This window comes from Cajanus cajan, chromosome 6 (assembly GCF_000230855.2).
Source record: "Cajanus cajan strain Asha chromosome 6, NIPB_CcT2T_4, whole genome shotgun sequence".
Classification (NCBI taxonomy): domain Eukaryota; kingdom Viridiplantae; phylum Streptophyta; class Magnoliopsida; order Fabales; family Fabaceae; genus Cajanus; species Cajanus cajan.
In genome coordinates this window covers 55,541,077-55,555,787 of record NC_138522.1, presented here as the reverse complement: position 1 = coordinate 55,555,787, position 14,711 = coordinate 55,541,077, and the positions used below count along the sequence as shown (strand labels likewise).

The window sequence follows — 14,711 nt, the reverse complement described above, 5'->3', positions numbered from 1 at the left end:
AAACCAGAAGTTACTTTGAATTAAGGTGAAGTTTGGAGACGAAATAAATTTTGCCTAATAAAAGCCAAACACCTATATTTTTACTCAAATCAGGTTTGACTAGTTGCAAATCTATTTTCATGATTTGAAAGTGAAACCAAACACCCTCTAAGTTGTTTTAAACTTTATCCGAAGCAAATTGTAGACATTTCGGCTCTTAGCAAAATCGAAGGTACAAATCTACAACTATTCGCTTTGAACTTCCTTGGGTTCAAAATTATGAAATGTGATAAAAAGTTATCAGTTTAGGCTTTTACAAGCCTATAAAAATTATCCGTCACTCGTCAGTTCAAAACTATCGGTAAGGAAAAAACAATTACAAATGAACAATTAAATAATGATGGTTACATACTAAACTTTACTCACAAACATAGGCAATTCATTAATGTCTCACTGCAATATTGTTTTGGAGAATCCAAATCATTGTATAGTTTATTTAGTATGCCTAATTTTTTGATCTTTTAATTATATCAGCTAGACTGATAAGAGAGAACGCAAGATAAAACATACTAATTGGGTACTGAAGGAAAGAGTTGCCTAACTTTTGTATCAAATGGAACAACACACTAAAATTCTGCAGCAGAAACTATGAAACTTCTAGTCTTATTCTGTTCCCTTTTAAAATTCTGCCGCAGTAAATACGAAAGTTCTACTCTGACAAATCGCTTCTGCGTCTAAGTATCTCAACGCCTAAGTAATCAACTGGACCCCAAACTGCAACATGAGGCTTTCCAACCTTCACTCGAACAGCAGAAATTTCTTTATGCTTTGACAGAGTAGTGATTGCAATTTTTTGGACCACTGACTCCAGAAGGTTGTAAGGTGACCCTTCAAGGACTTCCTTAGCTATACTGCAACACCAATTATTGACATGTCAATAAGATTTCAGCTAATAAATTAGTAAACTACCAATATGAAAAGAGTGCCTCTAGAAGTTAATGCAATCAAACGATGAAAGAAGAATAAATGATGTTCTGAATTTGTCGGTCGCTCACTCATATATATCCGTGTAACTAACTGTATGTGTTAAGTGATCAGATTTGCCAGCTTCTTTCAGATCCAGCCAAGCATCTATATCTACCAAGAACTTCTGGCCCAGATTCCTTTCTTCGGGCCTCACTCCATGAAAACCATGGAATGACAATCCCCTCAGTATGAGTTTGTCTCCCCATGTCAGAGCATCAGACTCCATTTTTTCTGAAATCCATGACAAGTAGAAATGCAAAGGTGAATTTGGTTTTAAAAATCAAATAAAACATAACAAGTGTACTTTGTTAAATATAGCCACCACTCAAATCTCTAAAAATAAAACTGAATCACAAAAGGAACTTCTTGATTATTAAACCATCCAATGAAAAAACAAATAGAAGACAATATATGGAAAGGCATTAAATCAAAGTAGCAACAAAATTGAAGTACAAGACTTGTACATGAATAATTTTTCAGCTATAATCCAATTAGTGCCCATCAGAATATGTTTTAGCCGACAATCGAGACTGTGAAACAATGAAACTTGACTTAGTATTATACACATGCACATTTGAGTCCAATTGTAGTCTGTAAACTATAATAAAGTATGCACATATATAAAATAAAAAACATAAGTTCCCTCATCAGACCACGCTTTCCAAAAGTGATTTCATTTGACACCTCTCTGGCTCTGCTACTAGTTGAATCACAGGTTCAGTACCCGAAAAAAGGCTGTTTGTATGAATTTTATTTTATACAACCATATGTATACCAATCAACCATCCCAACCAACCAAACCGAGAAAACAAGGATGCTCCATCTCCTAGCCCAACAAAAACAATAAAATTTAAATAAATAAATAAAGCCTCCTTGAGATTCAGTCAGATCCACTTCCAACCAAGGTTTTAAAAAATAGTCCACAACTCTTATTTGTCAAGGTTTTTGGAGTCACCGCAATTTTCCACAACATCAACCTTGCTTTCAAGTTTCAACCAAACCAAAATTCCAAATTGTAGAATACCTAATACACAAAATGGTAAAAAGTATAGAGCTTCATTTGCAATAACTAAAATCAAAAGCCTAAACGAATTAACACGTCGTTACGGTGAGTAAATAATAAAGGCATCTTTGCGGCAGTTGCAATGTTTGAACAGTATACTTGCTTCAAAAGAAATTATCACGGCTTGAAGAATCACAACGAAATTTTAAAACAGAAAAAATAAGAATTCGAAGGAAGTATAAAAGACAGTCCAGGCACATTTTAAAATAGAAATTCAGTTGCACGTGATTACTAACGCTTCCAATACCAAATTACGAATAAACAGAGAAAAATGAGAAACCTAGAAAGAATGAGAAGAGGATGACCTCTGCAGTGCGTTCGGCAGGGGAAGAGAAACAAACTTGAGATTCTCGTGCGGAATGCATCCAAACCAAAGAGACCCAAATATTTTCTGTTGCAAATTTTTACCCTTTCATTACTTCAAAAGCAATAACGATTGGCACTACGGAACTAACATCATGTCAAACTTGACAGGTACAAGCAATTTCGCCTTATTGGTTAGTTTCTCTTCCGATACAATCTATGCTAACTACATTTTCTACCAAAAAAAAAGAAAAACCAAAAAAGTTTTCAAAATTCTATTAAAATAAAACAGATACACGCTAAGTTAAAGAGAATAACGTGTTGCAATACTGAACTAGTAACTACGTTAAATTTAGTTGGCACAGAAGAAGAAAAAAAACATATATGCATGGTGGATAGAGGAGATAAAGTGAAAGATGGAACTCACAGTAAGAGTGGAGAGAACGATAGGCAGAGTGGCCAGAACTAGTCATATCATATCTTAAATTTTATTTACTATGCCAAGGAACTAACGCACCTGAGGGCCAGGGGGTTCTCTCTCGCAACTACTGAAGCTCAAGCCCACATACAGCCCACCCCTTTTTTGGTTGGACCAAAAATATTGTTTCTTTTTCTTCTTTAACTATGGAGTCTTACCAAAATGCCCACCCCTATGGAATCTACCCATTGGAAGACATTAAAGGAAAAAAGAAAAAAAGAAAAAAAACTGCTGTAGAAATCTGTGCTACTTCTACGCATCATCGAAAGACAAAATCTATATTAAGAAAAAAGATAATTATGCATGAACACCATGAGTTTACTAACACCTAGAGTACCTAGAGTGAGGGGGAAAAAGTATATATATAAAGGTTTTACCAACAAAGGTCGAACACTTGTTTAATTTTTATTAAAAATTACATCAAAACTACGTAAAAGTACATTGTTCCATTTTTCAATAAAACATTCTAGTTTTAAAAATAAAACATTCTAGTTTTGATTCGTTAACATTGCGTTAAGGATATTGGTTTACATTTTCACTGACGATATATAACAAACAAACAAAAAAGAGACAAGAAAATAAGTATTAATAAGATGTTTGTAATGTTAAAGAGTTTACGGCTAAGTTTTACACATTTGAAACATGAAACCCCAATTAGATAATCTTAAATACAGTTCTTACATATTTGACTCTTTTTTTTCATTCCGTTGAGTATGAATTATAAGAAAACTTCAACCGAATCAAAACTAAAAAGTTAAATTCTTTTTTAAAGTTAGTTTGAAAACTTAAGCTTAAGTCAACTTTTTAATTATAATTCAAACGCACGCTCGTATAACTTGTTTGGTTTCCAGTCCCTGACATCTGTTCGGCGTCTATTCTGAAGCAGTAAAACATAGCTTCTACGTTTTTGACATGAAAATTGAAGTAAACATGCGGAAACACACAAACACTATTGACCAACAAATAAAGCCTTGAATATTTCTCAATCATTGCTAATGCTACACTTTTTACAGAATTCAGAGTAAAAAAAAAATTACAGTACAATATATATATATATATATATATATATATATATATATATATATATATATATATATATATACCGACATTTCCTTACTAAAGATGGGAAATATATAGAATTAACTGAACAAGTCAAACGTACAACTTGAAAGAGCATCAGAAAATTTGGCCTAACCGAAGAACACCAAGCATGAGATGAGCCAAGAAGACAAAAATGTATAATTCTCCATAATATAATCTAGGTTTTAAAAGAACCCAAGCTACATCTGCTTCCAAAAAATTGGTTAAATATTTTCAGGATATGTACATGACGCACATGTGTAAAATAATCTATCCTCCGGGTTTAAAAATTTAAGTGCTACCCCCTTTTACCTGTAGCTTCTAAAAGCTGTACAATATTATATTCTTTGCATTTCTCTTCATTTGTCTCGGTAAAACCCGACCCAACCAGTATCGCTTACGCAGGAATTCTGAGGAAGTCAGCCAACCGTATAGGCAAAAGGTCTGAAAAGCCTCATGCATTCCATCTTGCTATGACTAATTACACAATTGCATCTAAAATTTTCATCTAAACTTTCCTGTAGAATAGTACATAGGCAGCAGGAGTCTTTATCATGTCCTCACTAACAGAATCGACCCTGCTGTCGTCAAAATCATACCATTTATCATAGCCATACTGCAAGAGAATAAAAACAGTTGAGTTAGGACCAATAAACATATAAATAAAAAATAAAAAATAAAAATAAAAAAACATATTGTATCAACTAAAAAATAAATAAATCAATAAGATTAAGGATGTCAAATAAAAATTAAAAACTAATTGTACTGCACATGCAACTTACAATTAGTAAAAGGTTTAAGTAATACACGAAAATTATAAAATTATATGGAAATCTTATGTGCTCTAACATACTCTGGAACAAACTTCTAAAAAACTAAACTAGAAAACTACATTTCACCGTCTCAGGTAGTCTGTCAAAGCTCTCTTCACACTGGCCACACATATCATAACATTGTTTGTCACTGTCCACTTAATATCTAAATATATGTAATAGACTAATGGAATACATGGGACCTGTTTAATTAGAGTTTCAGATTTTTATTTGATTTTTTAATTAATAATCACAAACGCTTTGTTCCTTCCCTGATTCTAAATAATTGAATTAGAAATGGTGTAAACCGGAAATTAAAGTAATTGTTAGTAAAAAAACAGTACATAAGCTCATAGTTTTTCTATGGATAAACAATCACCCCCTAATATTATAAAAAAAAATGTGGAAGAAATTATTCTAATGTTTTAACAGAGCAAGAGACATTAGAAATTGTGAGGTACTTACACGGACAAATGCTGTATAGTGACCTCCTCCTAACCCTCCATAATGACAACTAATTGCATACAACACATAGAGGTTGGAAGACTGACTATTCCCATGGACTACATATGTTGATAAGTCCAGATCATTAATTGGGAAATCGACAAATGTTTCCAGCTTGTTCTTGAAGTATCGGTTGTATGAGAACCTCTTTAAATGAACAACGAGGATTTCAGGCAATCTCCAAAGATCTAGTTTTTTAGTTGCTTGCTGAGGTTTTTTGCAGGTAGGACAGTACCTTGTGTACAGGAAATTGCAATATCAAACATCATAAAGACTTTAATCTTGATTATAACACATAAAACATGATGACAATTAGTATTAAAGATATAATGTTCTCAAAACAATAATAAAAAAACTTCAAAGGTAAAATAACAGACTTGATATCTCATATATCAACTAACCACATATCTTCTGGCCCAAGAGGTTCCTCTTTCAAGAAGGCTTCAAGGCATTTGTAAATAGAAACTGATTCTTGCATTCTCTTGGTGGCAAATAGCTGGGGCTTGAAAACCTCAGGCAATGAGTCAAGCAGGTACGTATCATACATTTTAAGCATCTTATCTGACCACAAGACAACTATCTCCAGCTTTCTGGGAAACATTGTGACTGGTAATGGTTTGTTCAATATTATCTTGATATTCTCTATTCCTTGCAAGTAGAATTCAATGTCAGTTGACCAATGTATGTCATCCTCTGTTCCACTGTTTGAGTCTGCATCACTTGCTATTGCTGCAGAGTTAGTAGTATCACCCAATTCATCATCTTCACTTAGCCTTTTATTAACACCATCATCCTTATCATACTCATCTAATATATCTTCAGCTTGCATCAAAAATGGCTTCATTAACTTCAGAAACTCCCTTTGAACATCATATCCAGAAGAAATACCGGACACCCTTGTTACCAGGGGGAAACCAAACAACTTGTTTTCAAACATCTCCTTCCCAGTACTGTAATACATGATACAATAAATTTAGTGTACCAAATAAGAGCACATATGTAAGCAAATTGAGAAACAACCAAAAACAAAATAACTTCAACAGACTCATCTACCGAATACACACAAAATTTAACCCCAAAATTTGCTTAGATAACCATTTCAGAAACAAAAACTACTGCAGAGGAGCTGAAAAATGTGTATGTTTTTTATACTTGACATATAAGCCCAACTTGTATAAACCAATCATATTAGCAATCTTAGACGACTGCGTAGTTAATTTGGATATTTGCAAACTTTTATGATTGCAGAATCTAAAGTTAATTTTTATTTAAATATTAGGGTGGTAACAAATGTGAAATTATTAGATTAGATCCTTTAGGAGTATAGGCAATTATGCAGCCAACAGTTTAGGTCATGCTGTGAGGCAAAAATATTCTATCATGACATTGCCACAGTGGGAGCATGTATTGCAGGTCTTAGGGTACACCGTACACAATAATTATTCATGACATACAGAGAAAGATATCGTAGGAATGAAACTAAAATAAAATACTTGTCTGTAAAAGGAGTGGAATGGGGGCATAGAGAGACTTACTTTTCCACCAAACGTTCTTGCACAAAAACAACCAAGAGACTAGCTTCATTATACTTCTGCATTCGGTAAGCAACAATTTTGTCTTGATCTCTAATATCACTTAACAAATCAGATGGATCCTCGTATACTCGAAAAATTTTATTCTTGTATATCTGTCCATAACTCCATAAAGTCATAATTTAATAATAATACAGTATACTAGCATGAAAAATGTTTACATTAACCTAATATATATAGTTAGAACATCTCAATAATGTGTCATTTAATTTCTAACTTTTACAACATACCTCAGCCACCAAGAGGGTTTCATCATCTCTCAGGGAACAAAAAGCAATTAAGGCCCCAATAAGATCCTTAAGTGTTCCACGTTCAGGCACTGTTACCGTAATTGTAGAAGGCAATGTAATCCCATCAGTACTTACGACTGTCAAAGTCATGGTCCGTATTGTAGTAGAAGGTAAAGGCAGAGATAGATACATAAAAGGGTCAAATGTGATAGAAACCTTCTTGCAAATAGGGCAAACCAATGTCGACCGAAATTGACCCTACAAGATAATGGAATAAAGTAGAGATTTAATTCCAAAACCAAAAGTGTGAATTATTTAATTAATTTTAACAAATATAGATTTGGTATTGCTTCCTAATTAATGTATTGCTGCTTTTATTTTTTTAAAAAGGCTAAAGAAATGATTTTTTAAACCTCATTCAACAAGTGAGCTCAGTGGCAGCTAGTAGCCAGTTCACCCTAACAGTCGCTCTAACCCTTCTTTAATAATATTATAATCTGATATACAACAAATGAACAAATTAAAATATCTTTTTGAGATATCTGTTTGATTGGTTCCATCAAAAATTTTCATGCATCACTGATGCAAAAAGCCTAGGGGATACTGAACCCAAAATTAAGTTAAAAATCTATAATGAGAATTGCACAAGGGAGAAATCCTATACGACTCACTTGGCACAGATCAACTATTATGGAGTCATTGCGAGCAAGGTGATTTCGCCAATACTCTTCTGCCACTTCTTCATCTGGACGACCATCTGCATCCTTAACTTCATGATATGGCTTGCGTTTTACACGATTAAGGTCTTCATGCAATCCATCCAACAAAAAAGCAAGAAGTTCCTGCATGCCAGAAACTTCAATGTTTTATAAAATTATTTCCTCTCATGTCAACAAAGGAAAATCTATCAATAATAAGAGATGCCCATGGAAACAACAATTTTTTTAATGCATATTATTGTTGTTGTTATTATTACAATAATAAAAAGATAAAGGTATTAACTTGGGAGTCATGCTGGCCATAACCACTAAACTGAGGAGCAAAATTAGCCAGTTTCATCTTGAACGTTCTTGGTGCAATGGGCATTGCTCCAGGAACCCACAGCTTTCTAAGTAAGTCTCCAAAAGCTAGAGCAAGTTCTCCCTGAAATATTTTTGCATAATGAGAGAGAAAAATAAGCAAAGAAAATAAATAATTAATAATACAAACAAACAAAAAAAACATGTTTATTAATGAGACTAACTTAAAAAACAGAAAATAAAGAGCATACATTCATTCCCAACGGATTTTCACAATTTATCTCTTTACGGTAATCTCCAAGGAAGAAATCAACAAGCTTTGGGGTGTGAGCCAAACACTGAATGGCACTATTCATAAAACATGTATTTCCAAGATTTTGTAATCCTGTCAAACCCAAAGATCGAATTGCTTTATAGCTACTGCCTCGAAAATAGTTGGTCTCTGTTACATAGGGGATCACATTGTCAGGGCTTCCATTCATTATAACAGAGCCACTATGAGAACATTCCGTCTGAGACCTATCTAAAATCATCTCATTGCTCCCATTACTGCTCATAGAATCTGGAAGTCCATGAACTTGTAACTCCAGAACAACCTGAATAGACATGGAGCAGCAGAAATAATATAAACAGCTGATATTCAAATGTGAAAAGTTTCAAAGTTATCAGGCACATAGTCAATTTCAATATACCACCATCAGTTAGCAAACATTTAGTTTCTAGTTAGACCACCACAAAATTGAAATTCTTTTAACAAAATTATGTCAAAAGAAAATAGAAGAAAAAATATGGATCACCTACCTCTTTTACAGGTTGACCAGTAGAATCGTTTGGCAACCTACCTTTGTCATTCAAGAAGAACTGGGTTGTCTGCCCTGAAAAGTCCCAAATATGCACCTGCATCATCAATAAAATAGAATTATACATAACCAAGGTATTATAGACAATCTATAAACAAACAGAAAAAATCAGTAGATAGCTTACTCACAGATTCATATGCAGAATTGAAAATGTCACAAGCCTTCTCATAGAATTCAGCTGCATTTTCCTGAAAGCATGCCACCTATTACCATTACTAATTATACAAATATACTTTAAATAAAATAAAAAATACAACTCGAGCTCTTTCCATAAAAAATGTTCACCCTAGACAAAAACTATCCTTAAAAAGAAAACAAACAAATCATCATTCAACCTTTTGGCTTATCTTTGCTACCAGGGAACTGGTTTCCCATGAAACAAATATCTTAACTTGCAAGGGGAACAAATCCAGCAAAGAGTCCTCCGCATAGGAGAGGCTTCCAAAATCTTTCACTGCATTATTAAAGTCATTATACCTACAAAAAGAGTAAGATGAATGATGAATCAATTTTCTACTTCTGTAAACTATATTTTCTTGTAAGAACCATGTAAAAATATTTTCTAACTTGAAATGGAAATAAATCTGAAGGAAGATCTTTTATCAGCATAAGACTTATAATATTGTTCAATGGAGTTAAAATCACTATGTCAGTGGGAAAGCAACAATAAATCAATACTAAATTTCTATTACATATGCATAGTATAATCCAGAAAAGAGTACTATAGAGGCTACACACAGACAGCAACAAAAGGGTGCTAAAGAAACGGGCATAAAAGCACTTTGGTTTGCCATTCGGAATAAAACCTGATGGCTGGTGCATTTTAGTGTCACACTGGCATTAAAGGAAGACATGCTCACCTCACCAGGTGAGATACTCCTAGCAAAAAGGGCATCCTATTGTTCCATGACTCATTTACTGCACTCTGTTGTAACAATTTCTGTCAACACCATATGATAATGACCTATAAGCGGTATTGGAGGAACATTTATTAGCACCACGAACCTATCCTTAAATAATTCTCCACCACTTAATTTTTAGGCTCTTAGTATTTGCTTACCAGCTGCCAAGGCAAGTGCAGGTGAAGGATGTGAACCATTTGGCTTACATTTCGACTCCAAAAGGAGCAGTGCAGCTGCTAGTGTTGATCAACTGTCGGACATGCCTGAAGCTGTTTCAACTAAGGTCTACAATGAAAACTTAAAGGAGTTGGTGGCGCAACCAGGGGGACACACATTTGGACCCAATGGATGGAGACTGCATCCCAGAGCTACAATTGCAATAAGAGCCTGTTTGATAAACTTCTTTGGAAGCACTTTGGAGAGTAAAAAATATGAAGAAAAAATGAAATAAGTTTCTCCATAAGCTAAAATTAACTTTAGCACAAAAGCATATTTAAAATTTTTTGGAGAAGTTATATGGGAAAGTTTCTTTAAATTAGTTTATGTATAAGCTAAAATGAACTTGTGGAGAAACATACTTCATTTTTTTTCCTATTTTTTCATCCTAAAATTGTTTTTGTAGTGTATGACACCAAATAAAAAAGGCAACCATGTGCAGTTCGATCTGGCAAGGCCACGGTTCAGATTTAGCTCTTCCTTGATTATGCATATGGAACAAAATGATGTCATAGGAGGGCAAGCTAACCAAACAAGCTACTCCCAAGTCCTTACAACGGCATGACTATCTCAAATTTAAATTCTAAACTCGGCCATCCTTCTATGCATAACCTTGTAAGGTTACCAGCCCTTAAAAGAAACAAGACACTATTTCATAACTATCACAGAGAAATCCCCCAGTCGCACTATTCTCGTACATTTCATTTCACAACACCCTATTCACACCTGACACCTCCAAACTCCACAATGGACTTTCTCAGTACCTCACCCACAAACAATTATCTAGACTACCTCATTAGCTTGTCGCAACCCAAAAAGGAAAGAATAAGCAAATAACCACAAATAAAAAACACCATGCCTAAAACACACCGAAAAACCAACCCCAATTCCTAGAACAAATCCAAATTTTGCTTAATTTCAGCAAACGCTAGCTACAACTCAAATCGCGACTCACCGTTTGAGAGCACGCAACCAAATTCCCTCGGGAACCAACGCATACTGACGGGAAGAAAACCTAATTTTGTGGCGGTCCTCTTCCTTCCTCAGATGAAGCAAAATCTCGGAGTCGGAATCGGAATTGCACGCCACCGTATACAAAACGCCCTCTCCACCACGTTCACCTTCCGCTTCCGACCACCACCTTCACTCCACCCAAAAATAAATAAATTTCTGATAAAGCAAAAGCACAAAAAGCATTGGAATGCGAAGGACCTGTGGGGGAGGAGGTAGACCCGGTCGTGGCCGAAATCGCGTTCGTCGTCCTGGAGGAAGCGGCGGTGGGGGCGGGAGGAGGAGGAATCGAAGTCGTCGGAGATGTAGTCGGAGAAGAGGGTGTCCATTGCGAGGAAGGGTAGGGTTTGGGAGAGTAGGAAGCGAGCGAGGGACTTGCAGAGATGATGAAGAGTAGAGAGAGAAAGAAGAGCGAGAAAACGGGTCGGTTTCGGTAGCAACCAACGCAAACGGAGCTTCTCTCCAAAACGGGTCATATCATATCACACAAATACGATAGCCCCCTCCCTTTAACAACTACATCACGTTTTAAAACACACAACACAATTTTTTGCCCCCCTTTTTTTTAATAAAAATATAAATTAATTTCTTGAGTTTTTTGCTAATGCTTCTATAATTGACATTGTTGTTCGGTGGCATCAAATTCCTACATGAAGATGAAAAGAATGGTCCCCAAATCACGTTAAAGTGTCTTAATTAATTAGATCAAGTTTCAAGACTAAATATCTTTATCGTAAAGATTTTCAAATCTTTTTTCGAAGTTGTTTTGTTTTAACCGTTGCGGAAGATGTTAGGAATTCTCAACAAGTTAAAAGAATATTTGAACCTAAAAAATCAAATATATTCATTATATAATAGAACAAACAAGTGTCCTAAATTGAATCTTATAAATAAAAATAAAAGTAATATTAAATAAATTGTTGTGATAAACAAAATTGTATTCTTTAAATTTTAAGATAACTTTTATTAAAATTAATGCATTTGCCTTATAGTTACTTAATATAAAAATTTTAAACTATTAGTACATTTAAAAATTAAATTTTATTATTAAAATCAATATGTGTATCATATATAATATTTTTCATTAAATATTAATGTAAAAATTGTTTATTATGTTTTATATTTTATATATAAAAATTATAATAGTTATCTCAAATAAAAATATTTATAAGAAGTATTATTTAATTAGATCATTTTTTAATTAAAATTTTATTTATTTTGATAAATATTTTATATATTTATATGTTAAATTTTATGATTTTAAAATATTAATAATTAAAAATAACTTTATATCATATTATAAAAGAATTATCATAATTTTAAAATATAATTTATATGTTTAAAATATTTATCTAGAATGAGAATATTGATAAAAAAAATTATTGTTAAATGGGATTATTTTAAATTTTTTGTGATTATTTATTTTAATATATTTTTTATATATTTATAAATTAAATTTTAATGTTTCAAAATATAATTTATAAATTAAAATATTTACTTGTTATGAATTTTAATTATAGTATAATTTATACATTAAAAAATGATGTTATTATAAATTTTAATTAAATTAAATAAGCATATATATATATATATATATATATATATATATATATATATATATATGCTCATACTAAAATACTAATGTTATATATATATTGCTCATATTAAAAGAAAAATCTAATAGTTTAAGCATCATTTTTCATAAGAATCAAATATGATACTAGAAAGTTTATAATATTTTACGCACTCTACTTGATCCACGAGCATTGATTAATTAACGCATTTAAATGCAATTGGTTAAATAATTTTAATTTATTTTATTTTAAAATAAAAATATTAACTATAACATTTGTAAGCAATTTAATTAGTGTAATTTATACTACTTTTGGATAGTTGAGATTTGAAGTTTGAAGGTTTGGGGTGTTGTGACAAAGTGTGGACCGTGGACGCATGCGTGTGTGTATCGATATCTGGATGCTTCGAGGTGCGTCTTGCACTCTTTTTTTGTACTTCATTTAGCAAAAGATGCATGGGTCGCGTCACCCTTTACTTGGATCCAATCCATTTCACTTGTGGACCACTCTTTTTTCTTTTTTTTTTAATTGGGCAAACTCGACCTATTAGAATTAATTAATTATCACAGTATATCCTAATTTGAGTATGCTATGCCCAAAAAATATTTTGAGGATCCTATTTGTGAGCAAAACGATAAAATGGAAATAAATTTAAACCCTTCCTGAATCAACATCTTTTAAAGCTAAGCATATATGTTTTAAAAATAAAACTTGTTGAAATAACCAACTTTCAATGAACAGGGAGGGTATAGTAATATTACGCATAATTCAATATCATATATTGGTAATAATATTAATAAAATAATATTTTTTGTGTTTTCAAATATGTTGAACTCTACATATTCTTATCCAGTCTACATATTCTTATCCAGTCAAAAGGAGGATTGATTTCATAAATGACTTGATTAATAAGTCTAAATTTACTAAAATGTAATCCTTGTTAGATCGTCCATTTTGTAACAATAATGTCTTTTAAGTATACTAAATTAGTATAGTTATCCATCTTCTATCAGAGCAATAAAATTTCACAATCAATGACGAAATAAAGTACTAAAGAAGTGCCAAATCTATAAAGGAGATTTTTTTTTAATTTCTATAATTCAATTTATAAACAAAGACTATAAACAAATTATGGGGTTCTTACAATTTATAAAGGAGATTTTTTTATTTCTATAATTCAATTAGATGCCAAATCTATAAATATATTTTTTGTGTCTATTGAAAATATTTTTTCTTTGAATCTTATCTGTTTTTTTTTTTTGTATTAGACACCCAAAGTTTCGAGTGTTCTTTACATTTTTTCTTTTTGTTGTAGATATTAGAAGAATAGAACTCACTACAAAATTAAATGAGTTAAAATACAAGATCAAAAATGAAAGGGCATTCAAAGCTTTTCCCTTTTTTTTAAAAAAAAAAAGGAAAACATAACAAATTAGATACAATAAATAAATTAAAAAAAAGAGAGATAAGAGTGGCACCTAACATTATAAGATCTTCAACATGGTCATAAGAAAAATTTTCTTCTTCACTTCTATGTATGCATTCTTACTTGACTTGTTCTACATTTACTTATCGATTAAATGTTAAACAAAAAAGGGTAAATAATATTCAATTAATTATATAAAAAAAATCATCAAAAGAAAGATTAAGCTAGTTAAAAATTAAAGAAGAGTTAATTTTGTTAATGTAAAATGATAAATAGTATAAGTAAAAATTAAAATTATCATATATAATAAAATTAAATTGTCTAATCCTAATTAAAAATTAATTTATCTAAATAAAATATTTAATAAATGATAAGGATTAAAATTAAGTAATTCGAATTTGTTAAAGTTTTTTAAAAAATTTCGACCAAACACATCCTTATTGTTTCTTTCCGGAAATTCAACGTAGAAAACGCAAGAAGAATTGTCAAAGATATGATCAATTGACTTTTAAGTTCTCATAAAAGTGGAGGGAACAATCAAATAAAAAAAAAAACTAAATGGAGTTGTTGTCAACAAAAGTAAACTAACTATTGGCTATCGGGTAGTTGGGAGAACAATTTAATAAGAAAGTTTTT

The 14,711-nt window shown here is 32.0% G+C and overlaps 1 protein-coding gene across 13 annotated transcripts; it reads right to left on the bottom strand.

Annotated features, from left to right (window-relative positions):
• Positions 1–396: 396 nt before the first annotated feature.
• LOC109808087 (dihydroneopterin aldolase 2) lies at positions 397–11,633 on the bottom strand. Of its 13 annotated transcripts, XM_020370918.3 has the most exons (16): positions 11,277–11,596; positions 11,020–11,205; positions 10,007–10,216; positions 9,807–9,910; positions 9,282–9,423; positions 9,075–9,134; positions 8,888–8,983; positions 8,338–8,682; positions 8,070–8,210; positions 7,739–7,909; positions 7,068–7,325; positions 6,781–6,932; positions 5,647–6,195; positions 5,207–5,480; positions 2,799–4,545; positions 2,374–2,606 (listed from the first exon to the last, which is right to left on the bottom strand). In XM_020370918.3, the coding sequence occupies exons 4-15, from the start codon at positions 9,839–9,841 to the stop codon at positions 4,438–4,440; spliced, it is 2,331 nt and encodes a 776-aa protein (XP_020226507.1). In that variant the 5' UTR covers positions 9,842–9,910; positions 10,007–10,216; positions 11,020–11,205; positions 11,277–11,596; the 3' UTR covers positions 2,374–2,606; positions 2,799–4,437. The 13 variants fall into 13 exon arrangements, with proteins under 13 accessions (XP_020226939.1, XP_020226941.1, XP_020226943.1 ...); XM_020370917.3 differs by lacking the exons at positions 9,807–9,910; positions 10,007–10,216 and having other exon boundaries at positions 11,277–11,597; XM_083077674.1 differs by lacking the exons at positions 9,282–9,423; positions 9,807–9,910; positions 10,007–10,216; positions 11,020–11,205; positions 11,277–11,596 and having other exon boundaries at positions 8,929–8,983; positions 9,075–9,140.
• Between the last annotated feature and the right edge of the window lie 3,078 nt (positions 11,634–14,711).

What these genes read in the sequence shown, in the direction of transcription:
- LOC109808087 (XM_020370917.3), bottom strand. Translation starts at nt 11,551, where the DNA reads ATGACCCGTTTTGGAGAGAAGCTCCGTTTGCGTTGGTTGCTACCGAAA. An exon ending in ATGGCCAGCATGACTCCCAA is followed by an intron (nt 7,910 to 8,069) that starts GTTAATACCTTT and finishes TCTGGCATGCAG; the next exon opens with GAACTTCTTGCTTTTTTGTT. An exon ending in CTTGGGCCAGAAGATATGTG is followed by an intron (nt 5,481 to 5,646) that starts GTTAGTTGATAT and finishes CCTGTACACAAG; the next exon opens with GTACTGTCCTACCTGCAAAA.